General features: G+C 37.1%; 1 protein-coding gene across 1 annotated transcript; it reads left to right on the forward strand.

Annotated features, from left to right (window-relative positions):
- The first annotated feature begins 2,433 nt into the window (after positions 1-2,433).
- Gm10488 (predicted gene 10488) lies at positions 2,434-25,282 on the forward strand. Its single transcript, NM_001099325.2, has 9 exons — positions 2,434-2,539; positions 3,998-4,120; positions 9,729-9,795; positions 10,335-10,369; positions 13,462-13,587; positions 13,897-13,960; positions 22,163-22,244; positions 24,693-24,791; positions 25,111-25,282. The coding sequence occupies exons 2-9, from the start codon at positions 4,024-4,026 to the stop codon at positions 25,177-25,179; spliced, it is 639 nt and encodes a 212-aa protein (NP_001092795.1). The 5' UTR covers positions 2,434-2,539; positions 3,998-4,023; the 3' UTR covers positions 25,180-25,282.
- The last annotated feature ends 362 nt before the right edge of the window (positions 25,283-25,644 follow it).

Genomic DNA, 25,644 nt, shown 5'->3' on the forward strand with positions numbered 1-25,644 from the left:
TGTTTTAGGATAAAATGTTCTGTAGATATCTGTCAGATCCATTTGTTTCATCACTTCTGTTAGTTTCAGTGTGTCCCTGTTTAGTTTCTGTTTCCATGATCTGTCCATTGGTGAAAGTGGTGTGTTGAAGTCTCCCACTATTATTGTGTGAGGCGCAATGTGTGCTTTGAGCTTTACTAAAGTTTCTTTAGTGAATGTGGCTGCTCTTGTATTTGGAGCATAGATATTCAGAATTGAGAGTTCCTCTTGGAGGATTTTACCTTTGATGAGAATGAAGTGTCCCTCCTTGTCTTTTTTGATGACTTTGGGTTGGAAGTCAATCTTATCAGATATTAGGATGGCTACTCCTGCTTGTTTCTTCATACCATTTGCTTGGAAAATTGTTTTCCAGCCTTTCATTCTGAGGTAGTGTCTATCTTTTTCTCTGAGATGAGTTTCCTGTAAGCAGCAAAATGTTGGGTCTTGTTTGTGTAGCCAGTTTGTTAGTCTATGTCTTTTTATTGGCGAGTTGAGACCATTGATGTTAAGAGATATTAAGGAAAAGTAATTGTTGCTTCCTGTTATTTTAGTTGTTAAAGGTGGCATTCTGTTCTTGTGGCTGTCTTCTTTTAGGTTTGTTGAGGGATTACCTTCTTGTTTTTTCTAGGGCGTTCTTCCCGTTCTTGTATTGGTTTTTTTCTGTTATTATCCTTTGAAGGGCTGGATTTGTGGAGAGATAATGCGTGAATTTGGTTTTGTCGTGGAATACTTTGGTTTCTCCCTCTATGATAATTGAGAGTTTGGCTGGGTATAGTAGCCTGGGCTGCAGTTTGTGTTCTCTTAGTGTCTGTATAACATCTGTCCAGGCTCTTCTGGCTTTCATAGTCTCTGGTGAAAAATCTGGTGTAATTCTGATAGGCTTGCACAAGAAAATCAAGAAGGAAAACAAGGCATGGACACTTCATACTACCTTAGAATAGGGAACAAAATACCCATGGAAGGAGTTACAGAGACAAAGTTTGGAGCTAAGTCGAAAGGATGGACCATCCAGAGACTACCCCACCCAGGCATCCATTCCATAATTAGCCACCAAATGCAGACACTATTGCACATGCCAGCCAGATGTTGCTGAACAGACTCTGATATAGCTGTCCTGTGTGAGGATATGCCAGTGCCTGGCAAATACAGAAGTGGATTTTCACTGTCATCTATTGGATGGAACACAGGGTCCTAATGGAGGAGCTAGAGAAAGTATTCAAGGAGCAGAAGGGGTCTGCAACCCTATAGGTGGAACAACAATATGAACTAACCAGTATCCCCAGAGCTTGTTTCTCTAGCTTCATATGTAGCAGAAGATGGCCTAGTCAGCCATCACTGGGAAGAGAGGCCCGTTGGTCTTGCCAACTTTATATGCTGCAGTACAGGGGAGTGCCAGAGCCAAGAAATATGAGTGGATGGGTATGGGAGCAAGACGGGGAGGGGGAGGGTATAGGGGACTTTCAGGATAGCATTTGAAATGTAAATGAAAAAAATATGTAGTAAAAAAATTGAAAACAAACAAAAAACAAAGAAAAGGAATACACCTCACAAGGAAGTTGTACAAGGCATGAAATAGGACAAAAGGAGTTATAGAGAAATATGCAAATTAAAAAATATCAGTGGGTTTTGTGTGTGTGTGTGTGTGTGTGTGTGTGTGTGTGTGTGTTAGGTCAACATTAATTTAAACACACCAGATGCATGCCTGGTACCTGAAGAAACCATAGGAATGCAAATAAGTGCACAAAACAGTGGTTGGAAAAATGACTCATCTGTTAAAATCACCTGTTCTATGCAGATGACCAGGCACAAAACACCCACATCGTGGCTCACAATTTATGCACAGCTAAAGTTTCAGAGAATCAGTGCACACTTCCAGCCTCTGTAGGCAACAGAGGCATAAGTGAGAGAGAGGGCCAGAAGGGTCTAGCATGTTCTTGTAATCAAGGTCAGTACTAGGAAGGTGGAGACAGGAGGGTACCAGGGGATATAGGGGATCTGGATGCTCCCTTCTGATCTCTTAGGACAGAATAAACTCTTGTGGTGTGCTTATGTACATTCAGAAAGAGTCCACACACATTCATTGTTACGCATATGAATAAATACAAACCAAAATGGCATGCAAGAGCCTCTACTGTTGAAATAAAGTAGTGCCGTTTGCAGTGTTTCATATGTTTCACATTTGTTCAAGTTTTTCAAGTATGTAAGGGCTTAAAACCTAGAAATTGTCTTAAAGCCAGTAGTAGCTCATTCCCACCTTCTGAAAACTCCCTTTGAAGCGATGGTGCCTGGTACTCCATGTACGCATGAGCAGGATATATTCAGCCAATCAGCACAGACCTGATTTCTCCAGCTTGCATCACAAAGGGTCCTCAGAATCCTCAGTCCAGGAATCTCTGCTGACAACGGTTTTTTACCATTGAGGAGTTGAGCACGGAAGGGTGCAGTTGTGAAGGTGTTCACCTCTGAGATAACCTTTAAGTGATAATCGGCTCTGCTCAGGGTTGTTGGACAGTTAATCGAGGTATGACAGGGTGGGGCATATCAGGCCCAGGTGGCCACTAGGTGAGGGAATGCCTCATGATCGCCATTTCCTATGGCTTCTGATTGTTAACTGAAGGTGGAGGACCATATTCATGGCAGAGGATTGAACAGGTCAGGGCCTTAGAAGATTGTGAACCCTTGGAGGACACAATCATGGGGCCTTGGGATAGGATCAGAGAGCTGGCTGCAGGATTGTGGGTCGGGGGAGCATGGGGCTGTGAGTGAGGAGCCTTGGCGCTTGTCCTGTGTGCTGTAAGGAGCCTTAGGGTCCAACTTGGCGCTTGCCCTGTGTGCTGTCCCGGATCCAATTAAAACACACTGAGGATTCCTCCCTCTTCATTGTCTTCTCTACGGTGTGTTCCTTTGGTATAGACTGTATGGACATTGCAGAGAGGGGAGTGGCGTAGGAAGAATGAATGAAAAGAAGAAGAGGAGACATTACAAGAGATTAATAAGTAATCTGGGAAGGATTCTGAACAGGGATCCTCCTGTCTAATCGCCCATGTATTGGGATTAAAGACTTGGACCACCAAGTTCAGCTTTTTCTCTCAGTTTTAGTTCTGTAGGATGGGATCTTCCTTTGTAGCTCAGACTGGTCTGGCTTGGGCTGGCCTTTAACTTACAATCTTCAGATGTTTGAAATCCTCGGCTTCCCCCAATCCCAAATTTCTCCAATATAAGGATTTTCTGTGTGGGTAGTGGTGGTGAGTGTTTGTTGTAGACTGAGCATTGGGTCTTCTTGACATGAATATATAGTTACCATGTTCATCATCTTTCTGGATAGTACTATGAATTTACTTTAAAACTGAGATATACTGAAAATCAGAATTGCTGATGTTTTGTTTAAAAAGAATCTTTGGGAGATAGTACCAAAATTCAGATGCCTCAAAGTTTAAATGCAAACACATTTTGCTCATCATTTTTGGTGAGAAAGGGAGGACTCACGTATTAAAGGCTGGCCTGTTTTTGCCTTTTTTAAACTGAGAAATGACAGATTGTTAACTTGGGTTCTAAAGAAGGATTTAAAATAAGTAAGTTAAAGAAGATTTTAAAACAAAGTTGGGAGGGAGAGGGACATGATAACTGGGATACATGAAGGAAATTTTAAGGGGAAGCATATATATATATATATATATATATATGTGTGTGTGTGTGTGTGTGTGTGTGTGTGTGTGTGTGTGTATACATATACACATACACACACACACATACACATGTACACGTGTGACCATATTGAATATGTATGCAAAACTCTCTGATAAAAACAAATTATTAAAAATATAAGTGTTAAAAAACAAAAGAAACAATCTTTCAATGAGCTAAGATAATTATATAATTATTTGACTTTTTGACATTTTTAACTATTTAAATGATACCTTTGGATTTAGATAACTACATTTTTTTCTTTTTTCCTTTTTATTTTTATTTTTTAACTAAGAAGACAACTGAGCGCTTAAGAGAAAAATGTCTATTAAGAAACTGTGGGTGATACCAAAGGATGGTTACTTATTACTTCTTGACTATGATTCAGATGAAGAAGAAGAGCAGGCTCATTCTGAAGGTATCCAGTCTTCAGTATTGATTGTGTCCTGAAGTTCATTAGACCTTTCCCAACTCACCTGCAATGGAAGAAGTCTTTTCTAAGTTTTCATATACTTCATTTCTAATTTTACCTATATCTATATATTCCTATACCTGAGTTTTAGCAGTGCATATACCTACTCTTGGCACTGTAGACATAATATGTTGAGAAACGATAACTTGCTATGATTTTACCCCAGAAAAAGACATGAACGTTGTTCCTATATGTTAGCAAAACATGAATTTATTTCATAATACCTGCAAATAAATTATTTCATTCCTTTTTTCTATTGTATATTTTCTTTATTTACATTTCAAATATTATCCCCTTTTCTATTTCCCCTCTGCAAATCCCCTCTCCTCTTACCTCTCCCCCTGCCCCCAACACACCCACCCCCAATTCCTGGCCCAGGCATTCCTTAATACTGGGGCATAGGACCTTTACAGTACCAAGGGTCTCTCCTCCCGTTGATGACATACTAGGCCATCCTCTCCTACATATGCAGCTGGAGCCATAAGTCCCACCATCTGTTTTATTTGATTGGTGCTTTAGTCCCAGGGAACTCTGGGGGTACTGGTTAGTTCATGTTGTTCATCCTCCTATGGAGCAGCAAACCCCTTATGATCCTTGGGAACTTTCTCTAGCTCCATCATTGGGGACCCTGTGCTCAGTACAATGGATGTCTGTGAGCATTCACTTCTGTATTCGTCAGGCACTGACAGATCCTCTCAGGAGACAGCTATATCAGTCTCCTGTCCCCAAGCTCTCGTTGGCATCTGCCATAGTGTCTGGGTTTGTTGATTATTTATTGGATTGATCCCTGAGTGAGGCAGTCTCTGGATTCATTCAGTCTCAGCTGCAAACTTTGTCTCTATAACTCCTTCCATGGACATTTTGTTTCCCATTCTAAGAAGGAATGGCGTATCCACACTTTGGTCTTCCTTCTTCTTGAGTTTCATGGGTTTTGCAGATTGTATCTTGGTTATTCTGAGCTTCTGGGATAATATCCACTTATCAGTGAATGCATATCATGTGTGTTCTTTTGTGATTGGGTTATCTCCCTTAGGAAGATATCATCCAGATCCATCCATTTGTCTAAGAATTTCATGAATTCATTGTTTTTAATAGCTGTGTAGTATTTCATTATGTAAATGTACCACATTTTCTGTATCCATTCCACTGAAGAGGGACATCTGGGTTGTTTTCAGCTTCTTGCTATTATAAATAAGGATGCTATGAACATAGTGAAGCATGTCATTATTACAAGTTGGAATATCTTCTGAGAATATGCCCAGGGAGGAGTATTGCTGGATCTTCCAGTAGAACTATGTCCAATTTTCTGAGGAAACACCAGACTGACTTCCAGAGTGGTTTTACCAGCTTGCAATCTCACCAGCAATGGAGGAGTGTTCCTATTTCACCACATTCTCGCCAGCATCTGCTGTCATCTGAGTTTTAGATCTGAGCCATTCTGACTGGTATGAGGTGGAATCTCAGGTTTATTTTGACATGCACTTCCCTGATAATTAAGGATGATGAACATTTTTAGGTGCTTCTCAGCCATTCGGTTTTCCTTAGTTGAGAATTCTTTGTTTATCTCTGTCCCCATTTTTTAATGGGGTTATTTGATTTTCTGGAGTCCAGATTCTTGAGCTCTTTATATATATTGGATATTAGTCCCCATCTGATTTAGGATTGGTAAAGATTTTTTTCCCATCTATTGGTTGCTGTTTTGTCCTATTGACAGTGTCCTTTGACTTATAGAAGCTTTGCAATTTTATAAGGTCACATTTTTCTATTCTTAATCTTACAGCACAAGCCATTGCTGTTCTGTTCAGGAATTTTTCCCCGGTGCCCATGTCTTCGAAGCTCTTCCCCACTTCCTCCTCTATAAGTTTCAGTGTCTCTGGTTTTATGTGGAGTTCCTTGATCTACCTAGACTTGAGCATTGTACAATGAGATGAAAATAGATCAATTTGCATTCTTCTACATGCTAACTGCCAATTGAGCCAGCACCATTTGTTGAAAATGTTGTCTTTTTTTCCACTGGATGGTTTTTGCTCCTTTGTCAATGATCAAGTGACAATAGGTGTGTGGGTTCATTTCTGTGTCTTCAGTTCTATTCCATTTATCTACCTGTCTATCAGTATACCTGTACCATGCAGTTTTTATCACAATTGCTCTATAGTACAGCTTGAGATCAGGCATGGTGATTCCAGGAGAGATTCTTTTATTGTTGAGAATAGTTTTTGTATCCTAGGTTTTGTTCTTATTCCAGATGAATTTGCAAATAGCCCTTTCTAACTCAGTTAAGAATTGTGTTGGAATTTTCGTGGGGATTGCATTAAATCTTTATATTGCTTTCGGCAAGATAGCCATTTTTACTACATTAATCCTGCCAATCAATGAGCATGGGAAATCTTTCCAACTTCTGAGATTTTCTTTGATTTTTCTTCAGAGACTTGACATTTTTATCATACAGATCCTTCTTTCACTTACTCAGTTAGAGTCACACCAACGTATTTTATATTATTTGTGACTATTGTGAAGGGTGTTGTTTCCCTAATTTCTATTTCATCCTGTTTATTCTTTTTGTAGAGAAAGGCCACCGATATGTTTGAGTTAATTTTGTATTCAGCTACTGCACTGAAGCTGTGTATCAGATTTAGGATTTCTCTGGTGTAATTTTTGGGGTCACTTATATATACTATCATATCTTCTGGAAATAGTGAGATTTTGCCTTCTACCTTTCCAATTTGTATTCATTTGTTCTCTTTTTGTTGTCTAATTGCTCTGACTAGGACTTCAAGTACTATGTTGAATAGGTAGGGAGAAAGTGGGCAGCCTTGTTTAGTCCCTGATTTTAGCGGGATTGCCTCCAGTTTCTCACCATTTAGTTTGATGTTGGCTACTGGTTTGCTGTCTACTGCTTTTATTATGTTTAGGTATAGGCTTTGAATTCCTGATCTATCCTGGACTTTTACTATGAATGGGTGCTGTATTTTGTCAAATGTTTTCTCAGCATCTAATGAAATGATCATGTGATTTTTGTCTTTGAGTTTGTTTCTATAGTGGATTAAGTTGATGGATTTCTGTATATTAAACCATCCCTCATCACAGGGATCAAGTGTACTTGATCATGATGGATGATCATTTTTATGTATTCTTGGATTCAGTTTGCAAGGCTTTTATTGAATATTTTTGCATCAATTTTCATAAGGGAAATTGGTCTGAAGTTTCCTTTCTTCATTGGATCTTTGTATGGTTTGAGTATAATTTTAATTCTGGCTTCATAGAACAAATTGAATAATGTTCCTTCTCTTTAGATTTTGCATAATGGTTTGAAGAGTATTGGTATTAGGTCTTCATGAAGATCTGATAGAATTCTTTACTAAACCCATCAGATCCTGGGCTTTTTTGTTTGGGAGACTATTAATGACTGCTTCTATTTCTTTAGGTGTTATGGGAGTATTTCTAGGGTTTATCTGATCCTGAATTATATTTGGTACCTGATATCTGTCTAGAAATGTGTCCATTTCATCCAGATTTTCCAGTTTTGTTGAGTATAGGTTTTTGTAGTAGGATCTGATGATTTTTTGGATATCCTAAGTTTCTGTTGTTATGTCTCCCTTTTCATTTCTGGTTTTGTTAATTAGGATGATGTCTCGGTTTCCTTTAGTGAGTCTGGCTAAGGGTTTACCTATCATGTTGATTTTCTCAAACAACCAGCTCCTGGTTTGGTTGATTCTTTGTATAGTTCCTTTGTTTCCAATTGGTTGATTTCATTCCTGAGTTTGATTGTTTCCTGCCTTCTATTCCTCTTGTGAGAATTTGCTTCCTTTTGTTCTAGAGCTTTTAGTTGTGCTGTCAAGCTGCTCCTGCATCCTCTATCCTGTTTCTTTTTAGAGGCATTCAGAGCTGTGAATTTTAGTCTTATTACTGTTTCCATTGTGTAACATATGTCTGGTTATGTTGTAGCTTCATTTTCATTAAACTCTAAAAAGTCTTTAATTTCCTTCTTTATTCCTTCCTTGACCAAGTTATCATTGAGTAGGTTGTTGTTCACCTTCCACATATATGTGGATTTTCTATTATTTATATTATTATGGAAGATCAGCATTAGTCTGTGGTGATCTGATAGGATGCATGGGATTATTTCAATATTTTTATATCTGTTGAGGCATGTTTTGTGACTGATTATATGGTCAGTTTTGGATAAGGCCTCATGAGGTACTGAGAAGAAGGGATATCCTTTCGATTTAGGATACAGTGTTCTATAGATATCAACTAAATCCATTTGTTTCATAACTCCTGTTGGTTTCACTGTGTCTGTTTTTAGTTTTTGTTTCCAGGATGTGTCCATTGATGAGAGACGGGTTTGGAAGTCTTCCACTATTATAGTGTGCAGTGCAATGTGTATTTTGAGGTTTACTAAAGTTTCTTTTATGAATGTGGCTGCCCTTGCATTTGGAGCATAGATGTTCAGAATTGGGAGTTCCTCTTGGTAAATTTAATTTTGATGAATATGAAGTGTTCCTCCTTGTCTTTTTTGATAACTTTGGGTTGAAAGTCAATTTTATTTGATATTAGAATGCCTACTCCAGCCTGTTTCTTGTGACCATCTGCTTGGAAAATTGTTTTCTAGACTTTTACTCTGAGGTAATATCTGTCTTTGTCTGTGAGGTTTGTTTCTTATATGAAACAAAATGCTGGGTCATGCTTACACATTAAGTCTTTTAGTCTATGTCTTTTTATTGTGGATTTGAGTCCACTGATATTAAGAGATATTAAGAAAAAGTCGTTGTTGGTTCCTGTTATATTTGTTTTTAGAAATGGAATTTTGTTCATGTGGCCATCTTCTTTTAGTTTTGCTGCAAGATTACTTTCTTGCTTTTTCTAGAATGTAATTTCCCTCCTTGTTTTGGTGTTTTCCCTTCATTATCCTTTGAAGGGCATGATTTGTTGGAAGATATTGTGTAATTTTGGTTTTGTCATAGAATACCTTGGTTTCACCATCTATGGTAAAAGAGTTTTACTGTTTATAGTAGCCTTGGCTGGCATTTGTGCTCTCTTAGGGTCTGTATGTCAACTGTCCTGGATCATCTGGCTTTCATAGTCTCTGGGGAGAAGTTAGGTGAAATTCTGATAGGTCTGCCTTTATATGTTACTTGAACTGTTTTCCCTTACTGCTTTTAATATTCTCTTTTTTGTGTGCATTTGGTGTTTTGATTATTATGTGATGGCAGGAATGTCTTTTGTGGTCTAAAGTATTTGGGGATCTGTAGGCTTCTTTTATGTTCATGGGCATCTCTTTCTTTAGGTTAGGGAAGTTTTCTTCTATAATTTTGTTGAAGATATTCACTGGCCCTTTAAGTCTGAAATCTTACTTCTCATCTATACCTATTATCCTTAAGTTTTGTTTTCTCCTTGTATACTCAATAACCTTGATGTAATTATTTCATTTATAAAACTGTTTGAAAAACTCACGTGGGCAGTTTTTCCAGAGAAATGCAAATTGAAAATACTTTATTAACTATTACTTATATAGCATACTTTCAAATGTTTCCATTTTCTATTGTCAATATAGTAAAGAGGCCAGCATTTGGCAAACATGAGAATATGCTGCCTCACGTAGAAGCAGATGAAGATATAAGGTAATATTTTCAATTTTTCCCAGTTCAATAGAGTACTTCAAAAGTAGTGTTTGTGATCCCTTCACTGGAGGAGTAGATTCAGGAAAATCAACAATTCATGGTCAGATGCAGCTATATATTGAGTTCAAGCCCAGCTTGGGGTCCTTAAGTCCTTGTCATCACAAACACATAGCAACTAGGACAATATACCCACCTGCATGGGATCTTCCCAGATATACACACAAACAAAAGGAGAAACATAATAAAAATAAGAGGGGGACCATCTGGGAAGAAGAAGGGTCTCAGCAAGTGTGGGAGAGTTATGAATAAACTACTGTGTGTTGTAAATGTATGAATTGTTAAAAGTAAATAATTCAGGTTCACTTTGGTTGTCTGCCATGTATTTTATATGCAAATGACATTTGTTCCAAACCAAACATTATATATTTATTCTAAATAATTAAAAGAAGTTCCTGTGTAAAGTTTTTTGTGTGCTAGGCAAATGCTCTACCAGTCCACTATATTTCTAGCTTTAAAATTTTATTGTCCTTTCTTCACAGAGATGAACAAGACAGTATGTTGGATAAATCTGGAGGTAGGTGTTTTTGGAGATATTTGCCTGTTGTTTGAAGAGGACATAAGATGGCATCAGATCTCTATAAACCCTACAGCATAAGAGGATAATTTTAGGTTTCACAGTAATTGTAGTTTTCTTTAAAACACATACAGATGACTACTCACCCAACATTCAGAAACAAAGATTAGCTGAAGGTGTACCTCAGTGGTACAGCACCATGTAATAGCTATGAGTTTCATCTTCAGTGGTGAAAAAACAAAACAAAACCCAACCAACACACGAAATTAACAAAACACCCACCAAACAAACAAAACACAGCAATAAGCCTAGCAAATGAAATGTTAGTTTTCCCAGTTTGCCCAATTAACTGTAAAGTGAGCAAGAAATGCAATTGGCTATTATAAGGAAACAAACAAAACCAGCATTAAGCATTTTAGGAACCTAAATTCAGGCATGATTAGAGAAATACACCCCCCCCATATAAAAAGACAGTGGCTACAGCAACATAACAAACCTTGCAGAGTGGCTAGAATTATGGCTCACTTGGTAAAGTGCTTTCCTTGAAAATATATGGACTTAAGGTGGGGACCTAGAATCCACTTTAAAAATGCAGGCTGCAGTCCAGTGCTGAGTAGGTAGAGATAGCTAGCTGGCTAGCAGGCTAGTGACGTTGGTGAGCTGCAGATTCAGAGAGACCCTGTCTCTGAAGATTTAAGTTGGATCAGGCAGTGGTGGCGCATGCCTTTAATCCCAGCGTTTGGGAGGCAGAAGCAGGGGATTTCTATGTTTGAGGCAACCCTGGTCTACAGGTTGAGTTCTAGGTCAACCAGGGCTATACGGAGAAACCCTGTCTGGAAAAACAAACAAACAAAAAATGTAAGTTGGAATATGATTGAGAATAAAGCCTTCTTCTGCACACATATACTGAAATGTATACACATCATTTTTGCTGAATCTCTTTTTATGATTTACAGAATCCTTTAAAATTATGTTTTTTTTCTTTTTCTGGAAATAGACAATATTAGGAAAGTGTCATATTTCTATAATCTCCACTGTATATTAAAAATAAACATCTATCGAGAGAAATGATCCAGCATACCTTAAAACACACACAGGACAGGGATGGAAAGATAGCTTTCAAATTAAGACCACTTGTTGCTCGAAAACCAAGGTTTAGTTCCTAGGACCCATATAATGGCTCACAACCATTTGTAATTCTAGATCCAGGGGAATTGGCATCCTATTCTAGTTTCTATGAGCACCAGACATGCATGTTGAACAAATACAAACATGCAAAAGCACGTTAGTTAAATAAATAAAACAAATCCGAAATACACATAACAGCCCCTTCTACTGAAACAAAGTAGGAGAGTCTTCTTTAGGGTTCATTTTATTTTAAGTTTCAAGTTAGTATTGCAAACTTGGAAAATGGAAAACTTCTGGGTAGTAGTGGCAGCTAAAATTCTATCTCTTATTTGCTGCTTGGATGACAGATGACTGATAGAGCCTCTCTCACTTTAGTAAGCATGTGCAAACACGGCCAATCAGCAAGGGGCTTGGCTGAGATTGTTTTCCAGCTGCCCAATCCCTGTTACCCAGTATGCTTTGTGGTGGCCACGAAGCTGAGTTCTTGAGGAAGGGAAGTTTCTTGAGGAAGCATGGTAGGGGGAAGTCTCTGTGGAGGTAGTCAGTGACCTATTAAAAGATGGTTAATAATGGTTCAGGTGGGGGTCCAGGTGGGGTGAAGGTGGCGGGGCGGAGGTGTTACTTCCAGAGTAAGGAGAGGAGGTGACCCTCCCTGGACTCCGGATAGCACTGCTGCTGGGTTCACAATCGACTTTACCCACTTAGACCTCTGCGGTGACAAACGGAGAACTTCACTAAGGGCAGGAGTTTGAAAAGCCTAGCATCTAGCAGAAAGCAGGAAGGCCATGGAATTGGAGACCCTGAAAGTCTTCCTTGGGCATGGGGATGTGAAGTGTGAGTAAACTGGAGGTCAGTTAGTGGCAGAAACAGACTAGAACCTTTTCTGTGCTGCTGCTACCCGACAGAAATTCATTAAAAACAAACTGAAGACGAGTCTTCATTTTCTTCTACCTGGTGTTGAAAGGCCAGATTGCCAAAATTTGTATATATAGGATCCAAACGGCCTCAAAATCCCGAGGCTCCTCTCAGCCTCTGAAGTGCTGGAACTTCAGACATACTTCAGGCCAGGCTGTGTTTATTTATGTGTTGTTTTGGTTTAGGGAAGTAAGCTCTAACTCTGTATCTCAGGAGTGTCTGAAACCTCATGTGCAGCTTGAACTGGCCTCGAAACTGAAGTCCTCAGCCTTACAAATGTACTGGGACCTGAGGAAACATACTTGTTTTATTTTTTACTTTTAAAATTTGTGGGGGTTTTTCATAGTTGAAGATTGAACCCAGAGCTTCTTGCTGTAGCAGTGAAATATATGTCCAGCCAGACAGAACTTTATAATTTAGATTTGTATTTCGATGAAAAAGATTGAGGAGCTTGGTTGTGATAATAGCAACTATGATTTTATTTGGAGATTGAGATGCAGACACATTTGCTCTAACTTATCAAAAACCTTGCAGGAATGGGACCAACATGCAGATCCTCCTATGTTTAGATATAAACCCACATGAAGTCACAGTTAAAGCCATCATAGTGTGAGTGTGTGTGTGTGTGTGTGTGTGTCTGTGTGTGTGTGTGTGTAAGAGAGAAAGAGAGAGAGAGAGAGAGAGAGAGAGAGAGAGAGAGAGTTTTAAACTAAAAAATAACAAACCTCTATTCTTTTATAGTAAGGAAGACCAAGATACTTTATTCAACTTAAATAATTCTTTTTAAAAATGTGTACATATTAAAGTTAAGGTTATTAATGGCTATCTTTGAAGCCAACTATTGTGTTCCATGTTTAAATACTAAAGTCTTTAGTATTAAATCAGAGGGTAATAGAAATATGGTTTTATCTTTAAACTCTTCATGCAATTATGAAGTGCTGTTTTTGTAAAAATCATTCCTTAATGTTATTTTATATTTCAATTTTATTAGTTTAAGTGATTTTTTATTCAAAAGGCTTGAGAAAATTTCTTTTTTTATTTTAAATCAGAAAACGTAAGTTTCTCAGAGGAATGGCAGCGTTTTGCACGTTCTGTAGAGACACCAATGGAAAACTGGAATTTGTTAAGTGGTGAACAGCAAGTTAGGAATGCTTCAGAATTGGACCTTATGGAAGGTACCAGATATTTAATGATGGGCATTGATGTTACACTTCCTTTTTTTCTCAGTTGTTCTTAGGCTTGTAAAGGAGATCAAAAATCTCATATTGTATCTCTTGTCTTTAATCACAACATATAAATAAATAGCTTAAAACATATTTTTAGATGACAATTAGACATTACTTGATTTTGTTTAACTTCTAGGCAAATAATAGATCTGCTTTAAAACCTAATGTTGGCACTATGCCTGAATGATCACAAAGTATTTCATTAAAATTTGCAAAATAACATAATTGTTTTAATATCTTGTTTTATTACGAACCCAGTACAGAATCCAGTAACTCATGATGATGGGAATGCAAATCCTGAAGAAGTAGTTGGAGATACACGGTAATATGTTCAAACTTACTATTTCCTTCTTAGTGTAAGTACTTCCAGAAAAGTTTAATTGATTGTATAGCAAGTAATGTATATTAATAATTGAAATATGATATATACTATAAACAATATTTCTATAAGATTAATCCTTAATTTGAATGGTTTTCTTGGAGGCTGTAATGTTGTGGGTCAAACTCTCATCGTCCTGCTTGTAGGACAAAAGCTGAGCAATCAAACAGTATCCCCAGCATCCTTACTTTGTAAAGCTTTAATTACTTCACAGATCTCCAGTACAAAATATACTGGGAAATTTTGAAGGTACATTTTTGGATATATAATTTGTTTAAAACTATATAGTATTAACATAATTTATATATTAGATAATATTGATTAATATACTATATGACATCTTAATGACTTATTTATATGTAGTATTTTGTGAATATTTTTATTTTAATTTAATTTATTTATTATGTGATAATATCTTTATTTACATTTCAAATAATAGCCCTTTCCTGGTTTCACCCCAGAAACTCCCTATTCCATTACCCCTCCCTGTGATACTATGAGGGTGTTCGCCCACCCACCCACTCCCACTTCCCCACCCTCGCATGTGCATACACTGGGGCATTGAACCTTCACAGGACCAAGGACCTCTCCTCCCACTGATGTCTGACAAGGCCATCTTCTGCTATATATGCACTGGAGCCATGATACCCCCTCTTTTGTTGATGGCTTAGTCCCTGGGTGCTCTGGGAGGTCTGGTTCATTCATATTGTTGTTCTTCCTATAAGGTTGCAAACCCCTTCAAATCCTTCAGTCCTTCCTCTAACTCCTCCACTGGGAACCCTATGATCAGTCTGATGGTTGGCTGTGAGCATCAGCCTCTGTTCTTGCCAAGCTCTGAAAGAGCCTCTCAGGAGAAAGTCATATTAGGCTCCTGTCAGCAAGCACTTGTTGGCATCCACAATCGTGACTGGGTTTGGTGTCTGCATATGGGATGGATACACAGTTTGGGCAGACTCTAGATGGTCATTCCTTCAGTCTCTGCTCTGTACTTTATCTCCATGTTTCCTCCCAGGAGTATTTTGTTCCCCATTCTAAGAAGGACTGAAACACGCACACTTTTGTCTTCCTTCTTCTTGAGCTTCATGTGGTCTGTGGATTACATTTTGGGTATTCTGAGCTTTTAGACTAATATCCACTTATCAGTGAGTGCATACCATGTTTGTTCTATTGGGATTGGGTTACCTCACACAGGATTATATATTTTAGATCCATCCATTTGCCTGTGAATTTCATGAAGTACTTGTATCTGTACCATTACCATACATTTTTATCATTATTTCTCTATAATACAGCTTGAGGTCGGGAATGATTCCCCCTGAAGTTCTTTTATTGTTGAGAATAGTTTTTTGATATACTGGATTTCTATTATTCCAAATGATTTTTCAAATTACTCTTTCTATTTCTATGAAGAATTGAGTTTAAATTTTGATGGAGATTGCATTGAATCTGTTGATTGCTTTTGGCAAGATGGCCATTTTTACTAAATTAATTGTGCCAATCTATGAGCATGGGAGATCTTTCCATCTTTTGAGATTTTCAATTTCTTTCTTCAGGGACTTGAAGTTCTTATCATACAGATCTTTTGCTTGCTTGGTTCGAGTCACACCAAGGTATTATAATTTGTGACTATTGTGAAGGGTGTTGTATCCATAATTTCTTTTTCAGGCTGTTTATCCTTTGAGTAGAGGAAAGCTACTGATTTGCTTGAGTTAATTTTACATCCAACCACTTTGCTGAATTTGTTTATCAGGTTTAGGAGTTCTCTGTTGGAATTTTGGGGGTCACTTACATATACTATCATATCATCTGCAAATAGTGATATTTTGAATTCTTCCTTTCCAATTTTTATCCCTTTGACCTCTTTTTGTTATATAGTTGCTATGGATATAACTTCTAGTACTATAAAATTCTACTATATTATATACTACTGTGAATAGGTAGGAAGAGAGTGGTCTTGTCTTGTCTGATATTAGTGGGATTGCATCAAGTTTCTCTCCATTTAATTTGATGTTGGATACTGGTTTGCTCTATATTGCTTTTACTATGTTTAGGTATGGGCCTTGACTTGATCTTTCCAAGAATTTTATCATGAAGAGTTATTGAATTTTTGCAAATGATTTCTCAGCATCTAATGAGATAATACTGTTTTTTTTTCCTCAAGATTTTTTACATAGTGGATTACGCTGATGGATTCCCATATATTGAACCATCCCTGTATCCCTGGGATGAAGAACACATGATCATGAAGGATGATCATATTAACATGTTCTTGGATTAGGTTTACCAGAATTTTATTGAGTATTTTTGCATCAATATTCATAAGTGAAACTGGTCTCAAGTTCCCTTTCTTCATTTGGGTCTTTGTATGTTTTGGGTATAAGTGTAATTGTGGCTTCATAGAAAATTGAATAGTGTTCCTTCTCTTTTGATTTTGCATAAAAGTTTGAAGAGTATTGGTATTAGGTCTTCCTTGAAGGTCTGATAGAATTCTGTACTAAACCCATCTGATCCTGGGCTTTTATTTTTTGTGAGGGGGTTGGGAGCCTATTAGTGACTGCTTCTATTTCTTTAGGGGTTATAGGAGTGTTTACAGGGTCTATTTGATCCTGATTTAAATTGGTACCTGATATCTGTCTAGACAGTTGTCCATTTCATTCAAATTTTCCAGTTTTGTTAAGTATAGGCTCTTATAGTAGGATCTGATGATTTTGGGGGGGGGGTTCCTAAGTTTCTGTTGTTATGTCTCTCTTTTCATTTCTGGTTTTGTTAATTTGGATACTGACTCTGTGCCCTCTCTTTAGTCTGCCTAAGGGTTTATCTATTTTGTTGATTTTCTCAAAGAACCAGCTCCTGGTTTGGTTGATTCTTTGTATAGTTCTTTTTGTTTCCACTTGTTTGATTTCAGCCCTGAGTTTGATTATTTCCTGCCTTCTACTCCTCTTGGGTGAATTTGCTTCCTTTCGTTCTAGAGCTTTTAACTGTGCTGCCAGGCTGCTAGTGTATGTTCTCTCCAGTTTCTTTTTTGGAGGCACTCAGAGGTATTAGTTTTTCTCTTAGGAATGCTTTCATTGTGTCCCATAAGTTTGGATATGTTGTAGCTTCATTTTCATTAAACTCTAAAAGTCTTTAATTTCTTCCATGACCGAGTTATCGTTGATTAGACTGTTGTTCACCTACCACGTGTATATATATGGGTTTTCTATTATTTATATTTTTATTGTTATTATTATTATTATTATTATTATTTGGGGGGTTAAGACAGGGTTTTTCTGTGTATCCGTGGCTGTCCTGGACCTCACTTTGTAGACCAGGCTGGACTTGAACTCAGAAATCCACCTGCCTCAGTGTCCCGAGTGCTGGGATTAACGGCATGTGCCCCCATGCCTGGCTTATTTCTATTATTATTGAAGATAAGCCTTAGTCCGTGGTGACTTGATAGGATGCATGGGATTATTTAAATATTTTATATCTGTTGAAGCCTATTTTGTGACCCATTATATGGTCAGTATTGGAGAAGGCATCATGAGGTGTTGAGAAGAAGGCACATTCTTTTGTTTTATGATAAAATGTTCTATGATATCTATAGATATAGATATCTGTTAAAACCATTTGTTTCATAACTTCTGTTAGTTTCACAGTGTCTCTGTTTTGTTACTGTTTCCAGGATCTGTCCGTTGCTGAGAGTGGGGTGTTGAAGTTTCCCACTATTATTATGTAGGGTACAATATATACTTTGAGCTTTAGTAAAGTTTCATTTATGAATTTGGTTGCCCTTGCATTTGGAGCATGGATGTTCAGAATTGTGAGTTCATCTTTGTTGATTCACCCTTTGACAAGTATAGTGACAGTCCTTATCTTTAAAAAACAAAAACAAAAACAAAAACAAAACAATAACAAAAAAAAACAATAACAAAAACCTTTTGGTTGTAAGTTGATTTTATTCCATAGTAGAATGGCTATTCCATCTTGTTTCCTGGAAATATTTGCTTGCAAAGTTTTTTCCAGACTTTTCCTCTGAGGTAGTGTCTGTCTTTGTCACTAAGGAGGGTTTCCTGTATGCAGCAAAATCCTGGGTTCTGTTTATGTATCCAGTCTATTACTCTATGTCTTTTATTGGGGAATTGAATCCATTGCTAAGAAGAAATATTAAAGACCAGTGACTGTTGGTTGTTTCCTGTTACTTTTGTTGTTTGAGGTGGAATTATGTTTATATTGCTATCTTCTTTGGGGTTTCTTGAAAGAAGATTTCTTTCTTGATTTTTGTATGGTGTAGTGTTTCCCTCCTTGTGTTGTAGTTCTCCATCTATTTTTTTGAAGGTTTGGATTCGTGGAAAGATATTGTGTGAATTTGATTTTATCATGGAATACTTTGGTTTCTCCATCTACGGTAATTGATAGTTTTGCTGGGTATAGTAGCCTGGGCTGGCATTTGTGTTCTCTCAGGGTCTATATAACATCTGTCCAGAATCTTCTGGCTTTTATAGTCTCTGGTGAGAAGTCTGGTGTATTTCTAACAGGTCTGCCTTTTTATGTTATTTTACTTTTTTCCCTTACTGCTTTTAATATTTTATCTTTAGTGCATTTGTTGTTCTGATTATTATGTGTCGGCAGGAATTTCTTTTCTGGTCCAGTTTATTTGGAGTTCTGTAGGCTTCTTGTATGTTCATGTGCATCTTTCTTTAGGTTTGGGAAGTTTTCTTCTATAATTTTGTTGAAGATATTTGCTGGCCCTTTGACTTGGGAATCTTCTCTCTCTTCTATACCTATTTTCCTTAGGTTTTGTTTTCTTATTGTGTCCTGGATTTCCTGGATGTTTAGGGTTAGGAGATTTTTGCATTTTGCATTTTCGTTCACTGTTGTGTCAATGTTTTCTATGGTATCTTCTGTACCTGAGATTCTCTATTCTATCTCTTGTATTCTGTTGGAGATGCTTGCATGTATGTCTCCTTGGTTTTCTTTCTCCAGGTTCATCTCTCTTTGTGAGTTTTTATTCTGTATTTCCATTTTTAGATCTAGATGGTATTTGTTCAATTCCTTCACCTGTTTGATTGTGTTTTCTTTAACTCTTTAAGGGATTTTTGTGTTTCCTCTTTAAGGGCTTCTAGCTGTTTTCCTGTATTTCTTTAATGGAACTATTTTTGTTCTTAAAGACCTCTATCATCATCATGAGATGTGATTTTGAATCTGAATCTTTCTTTTCCAATATGTTGAGGTATTCAAGACTTGCTCTGGTGGCCAAACTGGGTTATGATGATGCCGACTAGTCTTGGTTGCTATTGCTTATATTCTTGCACTTACCTCATGCCATCTCATTTTCTTTGGTGCTACCTTCCCTTGCTGTCTCTGTCTGGAGCCTGTCCCTCCTGTAATCCTAGTTGTGTCAGAACTCATAGGAGTCCAGCTGTCTCTGAGATCTTGGGATCCTGGGATCCTGATATTTTGGGGGTGTCTGAGCTCCTGGAAGTCATGCTGCCTCTTGGATCTTGAAATCCTGGTGTGACCAATCTCCTGAGATCCTGCTGTGTCAGAGCTCCTGGGGGTTAAACGTTTTCTTGGTGTTGCAAGATTTGGTGGGGTGCCAGAGCCCTAGGTTTTCTCTAGACACAGTTGCATACTGCAAGGAACCTGTGCCTCTGGCCGGGAGGATGATTTTGTTTCCCTGGTTCTTGTGGGGGTCCCAGATACACAGGTTGTTGGGAAAGATGTTGTGCCCTCAGCTGTGCTCTTCTGTCAGAACTCCAGTGTTCCTGGGTGTGTCTGATCTCCTGGGAGTCGAGCTTCCTCTGTGATCCTGTGATCTTGGGCATTTCAGAATACCTGGGAGTCATGCTCCCTATGGGTGTTTTAAGAGTGGGTGCAGAGCCAGTACCCCAGGTCTGATCCAGGTGCAGTTTCAGACCAGAAGGAATCCATGCCACTGGCAAGGCAGGAGTTCCTGTGTCCCTGGATCCTTAGGGACTCAGTTACTCCTGATGTTGGGGCCATTCCTGTGATCCTGGTAGTGTTAGAGCACCTGGGATTTGAGATTACTAGGGGTATTGTGGGACTAGGTCAGCACCCAAGATCTACTCATGACACGGACTCTTGCAAATATTTTTGATTTAGCATCATGGACTTATTTTTGCCTGTGGTACAGAAGTGAAAATGGTGCTTTTTCAACAGGTGTGACATTAATTAAACTTAATTTTAATTTTTTCGTATATTTGTGTCTGTGGTGCATATATACACATGTGGAGGGCAGAGGAGGATGTTGGGTTTTGCTCTATTTCTTTCCACCTTATTCCCGTAAGACCTGCTCTTTCACTGAACATGTAGCTAGATAAGCAGCCAGCAAGTCCTAGCAATTCTCACTCTGCCTACCACAGTGCTGCTATTGTAGAAGCAACCATCCATGGTTAGTTTTCCAAATGGGTACTAGAATCAAACTTGCGAACGTCCTCCTTTCACAGTAAATCCTATTTATTACTGAGGCATTTTCATAACTGCATTGAAGGGATTTTTAGAGGAAAAAAATGATGTAAACTTTTCTACATTCCATGTATTCAAAGCTAAGTGATATGTATACAAAATTCTGTACATGCAACAGTATTTCGTTGACCCAGTATTAATTTTATATTAAGTCAGTTTCTTTTCTAAAACTCCTCTGTGCTTTTCTTTATATGACACAATGGAAAAATGAATTCTTTAATATAACCCTTATTACTTATTTTTTTAAATTTTATTTTATGGGTATGTTTGTTTTGCTTGATTGTGTGTATGTACACAGCTTGTATGTCTTGTACCTGAGGAGGCCAGATGAAGGCATTGAATTCCCTGGAACTGGAGTTATAGGTTGTGAACAACCTTGTGGATGCTGGGAATCCATTCTCACATCTCTGGAAGGGAACCAGTGCTCATAACTGATGAATCATCTCACCAAACCCCTCACTGATTTTTATAAAATGAATTATGTAACTGAAAGTGAAAGACAAATTTACTAACCAGTGAGGGAATGAAACTCAGATCCCAAAGAATCTATTTTAAATTATATGTAATTGAATGTTGCATGAGCTTTCTTTGAGGATAATAATTTGTCTTTGATATATAGTCTCACTATGTATGTCAGGCTGGCTGGAATTTTCCTATGTAACCTATGTTGTCCTTTACACTGGAAATCTCCTGCTAAGCTTCCTAGACTAGGATCATAGACCCAAAACGTCTTACATGGCTTAAGAAACAAAGCTCTTAATACCTATTTTTCAGACATATTTGTGTATTAGTGTTTTGCTTACAGGTATATATGTGCACCACATATGTGCCTGTTTCCCATAGATATAAGATGATTATTTCAGACACCTTGGACCTGGAGTCACATAAAGAGAAAACACATGGAAACTTATATCAAAGATTCTTTCAAAAAAAAGCAACCAGAAATTAGAATGACTTTGGCAAACAAACAAATGGGAGAGGTAGAGTTGTTAGGTTTGTAGGGTCACATTTGTATCATTTTAAAAATTATATGTGGCTGAAGTTGAAAAAAAAAACATTACTGAGCTTTTAGTAAAAATGTGCGTCTTTGATTTTGTCTAAGCAGTTAACCCTATAACTTCATGCCTTCAAGGAAACTAAATCTAAATCTTAGAAATCTGTGAAAATTTTTATTTTCTACTTTAAGTACCTGTTAATGAGATTTTAAAATTTGGTTTACATTCATTGTGGAAACACAGAAGTCTTGCACAAAATCTTAGAAATGTAATTTGTTGTTTATTATGTTTAACAATATGGAAAAAATCAATTACATATGCAGACAATTTGTATATTTTAATTGACTTATGTTTTGCACTAAGTCTTAACTGAATCAATATAGCAAAATAAATTAGACATTATATTTGATAGAAAATAATGAAAAAATACTTTGAAATACAATTAATTTTCTAAAATAAGATATATATGTATTAAAACTACTTTAATTTTTGAAAAGCTAAAACATAAAAGAAGACTTCTCTGATAATCTTTCAGGGAAAAAAAACTATAATGATTTCCCATTAGATAATATTTTACTGCTGTTTTTCTTTTTATAGTATGAAATGGTCAATTTAATTTGTTTTGAGTGTTCTTTTTCATATTGGTATGAAATGTGACTGCTTTTATTACTGTGCTTTACAGAAAGAAGATCAACAACAAATTGTGTGAGCAGAAGTTTGATATGGATATACAGAAATTCAATGAAGAACAAGAAAAATCAGTGGTTGGTATCATAACTAACTTTATAATTAACCTAGAATAACTAAGTATCAAGTAGGAATGGAGAAACTAGCCTTGTGTTGGGCACATGAAACGAAGTTAAGTTTCATTATCTATCTATCCTTGGTTCTGTTCTAGTCCTACTGAATTGTAAAGCAGAGAAGTATGATCACATACTATATCAATGAAAACCACTAGGTATTTTCTGGTAGACCAGATTATAAATTTTCAAGAGGCAGACTTTTGCTGAAAGATGAAGAGAGGATTACCAGTTTCTACAAAAGTAAGCACACTATGTCAGCCTCAGGTACAGTTGAAAGGAGAGAGAAAGCTTACTTACTGGTGTCATCTGGACTCTGTTGTTAATATTCGAAAGCCAACTCAAACTGGCAAATCAGTTCTTACAATCCTAAACTTAGTACAAATTTTGTAACAACAGTGGATAGAAACAACCTTTCTCAACAGCCCTGGCAGAATATTCCTGTGGAAGAATATCACCAAACTATTTTAGATCATCTCTCCATTACTGTACCAATGACTGTAGTCAGCACATAGTTTCCAAGTAAGATCTGAGATGATGACCATATTAACTATTTTTTATTTGATTGGTTAATAGTTTGAGAAGTATTCAATTTGAAATGAACAGGAGATCCATTCCTGCCTGGGAAGGCATTGAGGAAGCCGCCATTATGAGTCAGTTCTGGAAAGAGATAGGGACTAAAGATAAAAAGTAAATGAATACTCCAATTGAAGGCAATTTTTAAACCTTGAACCCTGGATGAAATTTCAAGGGGGAGTAATCATCCATGTATATGAGGAGTCTAAAGACAGACTCCCAGAGTACTTCAATATTTGTAATTCTGCATGAGGTAGGGGTGGGGGGGTGAGAGTGAACCAGTAAGGGAAGAGAAAAATTGGTACAAATAAAACTAACATGAGTGAAGGAAAACATTTAAGGAAGAAAAGTTCACTAACTTTGTCATATGCTGCTAATGGGCCAAATAAAATAGATTTGCAGGGCTGGAAGATGGTTTATTTGGTAATCTTTCTCACTGTAGGCATGGAGACTCGAGTTTATATTCCCTGAGTAAGCATGCACGCACACACCTCCACCACCACCACTACCACCAACACCACCAACAACAAAACAAACTAGCAAAACTAAAAACAAACCACCACAACAATAAAAGTTGGTGTGGTGGTGAGCATTTTAGAACCACCAAACTCAGATTTAGTTCAGAGATAAGAAGATTCCCAGAGCTTCCTGGCCACCAGTTGTAGCCTAATGGATGAGCTCTAGGTTCATTGAGACCCTGTCTCCCAAACAGTGGGATGCAACCAAAGAAGACACCCAATATTAATCCTTTGTCTCCATATGTATGCACGTGTACATTTTTTAAAGGGAAACTTCACAAAGTGCAGGTCATTGTACTTAATCAGGATGATTTGAGTGGAAATGTGAGGTACAAAACTGATCACAGTGAATAAAGGACAAAATAGGAATCTAGTAGCACAATGAGAAAAGGTGGAAACGGCTTGTCTTAATTTTTTTAAATGCAAATTACCATGGTTGTCTGCCAACATAAAGAATACGAAGAGAAATTTATATTACTTCTTCCATGTGTTACTTGTGATTGGAACCTAGAGACAACAAATCTACCACTAAACTTTGTCCCCAGACATCTTTTTACACTTTATTTCGAGGCAGGGTATCTTTAAGTGATCAAGACTATTCATGATCTTGTGATCATTCTAACTCAAACTTTATAAAAGTTAGTTTTATAGGCATTACACTGACGACCAGCTAAAGTCATGAATTTAAAATAACAGTTACAATTGCTGAAACTCTTGACAATAGTTGAGAAAAGTGAAGATGTTGGACTTAGTAAAGAATAAGTATAAGGCATCCTTAAGAAAGGAAGAGAAAGTAGAAGACATGGCACATACACCTTAGGTGGGGACTAGATACAGAGATGAGGTAGTGAACCACCTCCTGGGATTACTTCTGCTAGTTAGAAAAAGGAGGCCACCATATGGTAAAAGCATTAACACTAGCTAGAGTTAAGCTTACAGGGCTAGGATTTTACCAAGTTCATGTTTACATGGTGCATGCCTATAAACTTAAGTACTTGAGAGGCTAAGGCCAGTCTCTGCAGCATGGCAAACAATTTCTCATAAAAAAAAGTTTTATTAACCCACAATTGGTAGTATAATTGTATTTCATGTTACTTAAAAATATAAGTATATTTAGTCATAAAAGTTGTTAAAATGTTAAATCACTTGGAAAACTATTCCTTTTACTTTTCATATGGAATTATTTTTGCTCACGTAAACATTTTAGTATTGGAAATACATTAAGTGGTTGGTTGTTAGCCTAGCATTCATGCTGCATGGCAGTAACAACAAAAATGAACAGAATTGTTACAGTAATGTTTTCCTTTTACATTTGTAGAACAATTATCAAAAAGAACAACAAGCATTAAAACTGTCCGAATGTAGTCAGAGTCCGACCATGGAAGCAATTGAAGACATGCATGAGAAGTCCATGGAGGTATGTTGCACATGGTCCATAAAATGTTCTTAGGAAACGAAATATGTTTTAGGAATCAAAAAGTTTAACTACTTGCTATTTTGAATTATTTCTTGCTGAAGTGACTGATATTATCTGTAAAATCCTAATGACTTTGTAGGACTTATTCAAGACATGAAATGATAAATTGGGAATTTGACCTCAGATGTACCTCATAGTTTATTAACACTATAATTATCCTGCTTAACTAAACATAGCACATCTATACATCATTTGCACAGAATCTTTCATATTTGTATCCTTGGGAGTTTCTTTAGTAAGAAGTGCTTTTCTGTTTTAGGGTTTGATGAACATGGAGACCAACAACTACGATATGCTTTTTGATGTAGATGGTGAAGAGACATTATGAAGCATACTCTGAAGTACTCTTCTCCTTTCCCATCTTCAGACTAATGAAGCATACATATTTCTCACTTGCTGGTACATTTGTAACCTAATAAAAAATTCACTAACATTTTTGTCTCCTATGAAACAGAGTTTGAAAGGCTCTTTAATCCTTGTAATTCTGATGATTCTAAGAATGAAGTTAACCCCCATGATTACAAAGTTAACTAGGAGGTATACCTTTAGAGTCAAAATAGAACTCCTTTATTTTTAAACATCTTTAATCATTTTCTTGTTTAAGTGTAAGAGCCTCTTTATATTAACTTCCAAACAAAATCTAAATGAATAAGTGAGTGGCAAATAGTCCTTTGTACCGAACTTCCACACACTAATGTAGTGAATTATTTAAAATTTATTCCTTAATCTTTTTTTAAAGTCCAGACTTTATCCCCCTCCTTGTCCACCCTCTGATTGTTCCACATCCCATACC

Source organism: Mus musculus, chromosome X, assembly GCF_000001635.26.
Source record: "Mus musculus strain C57BL/6J chromosome X, GRCm38.p6 C57BL/6J".
In the NCBI taxonomy this organism is placed as follows: domain Eukaryota; kingdom Metazoa; phylum Chordata; class Mammalia; order Rodentia; family Muridae; genus Mus; species Mus musculus.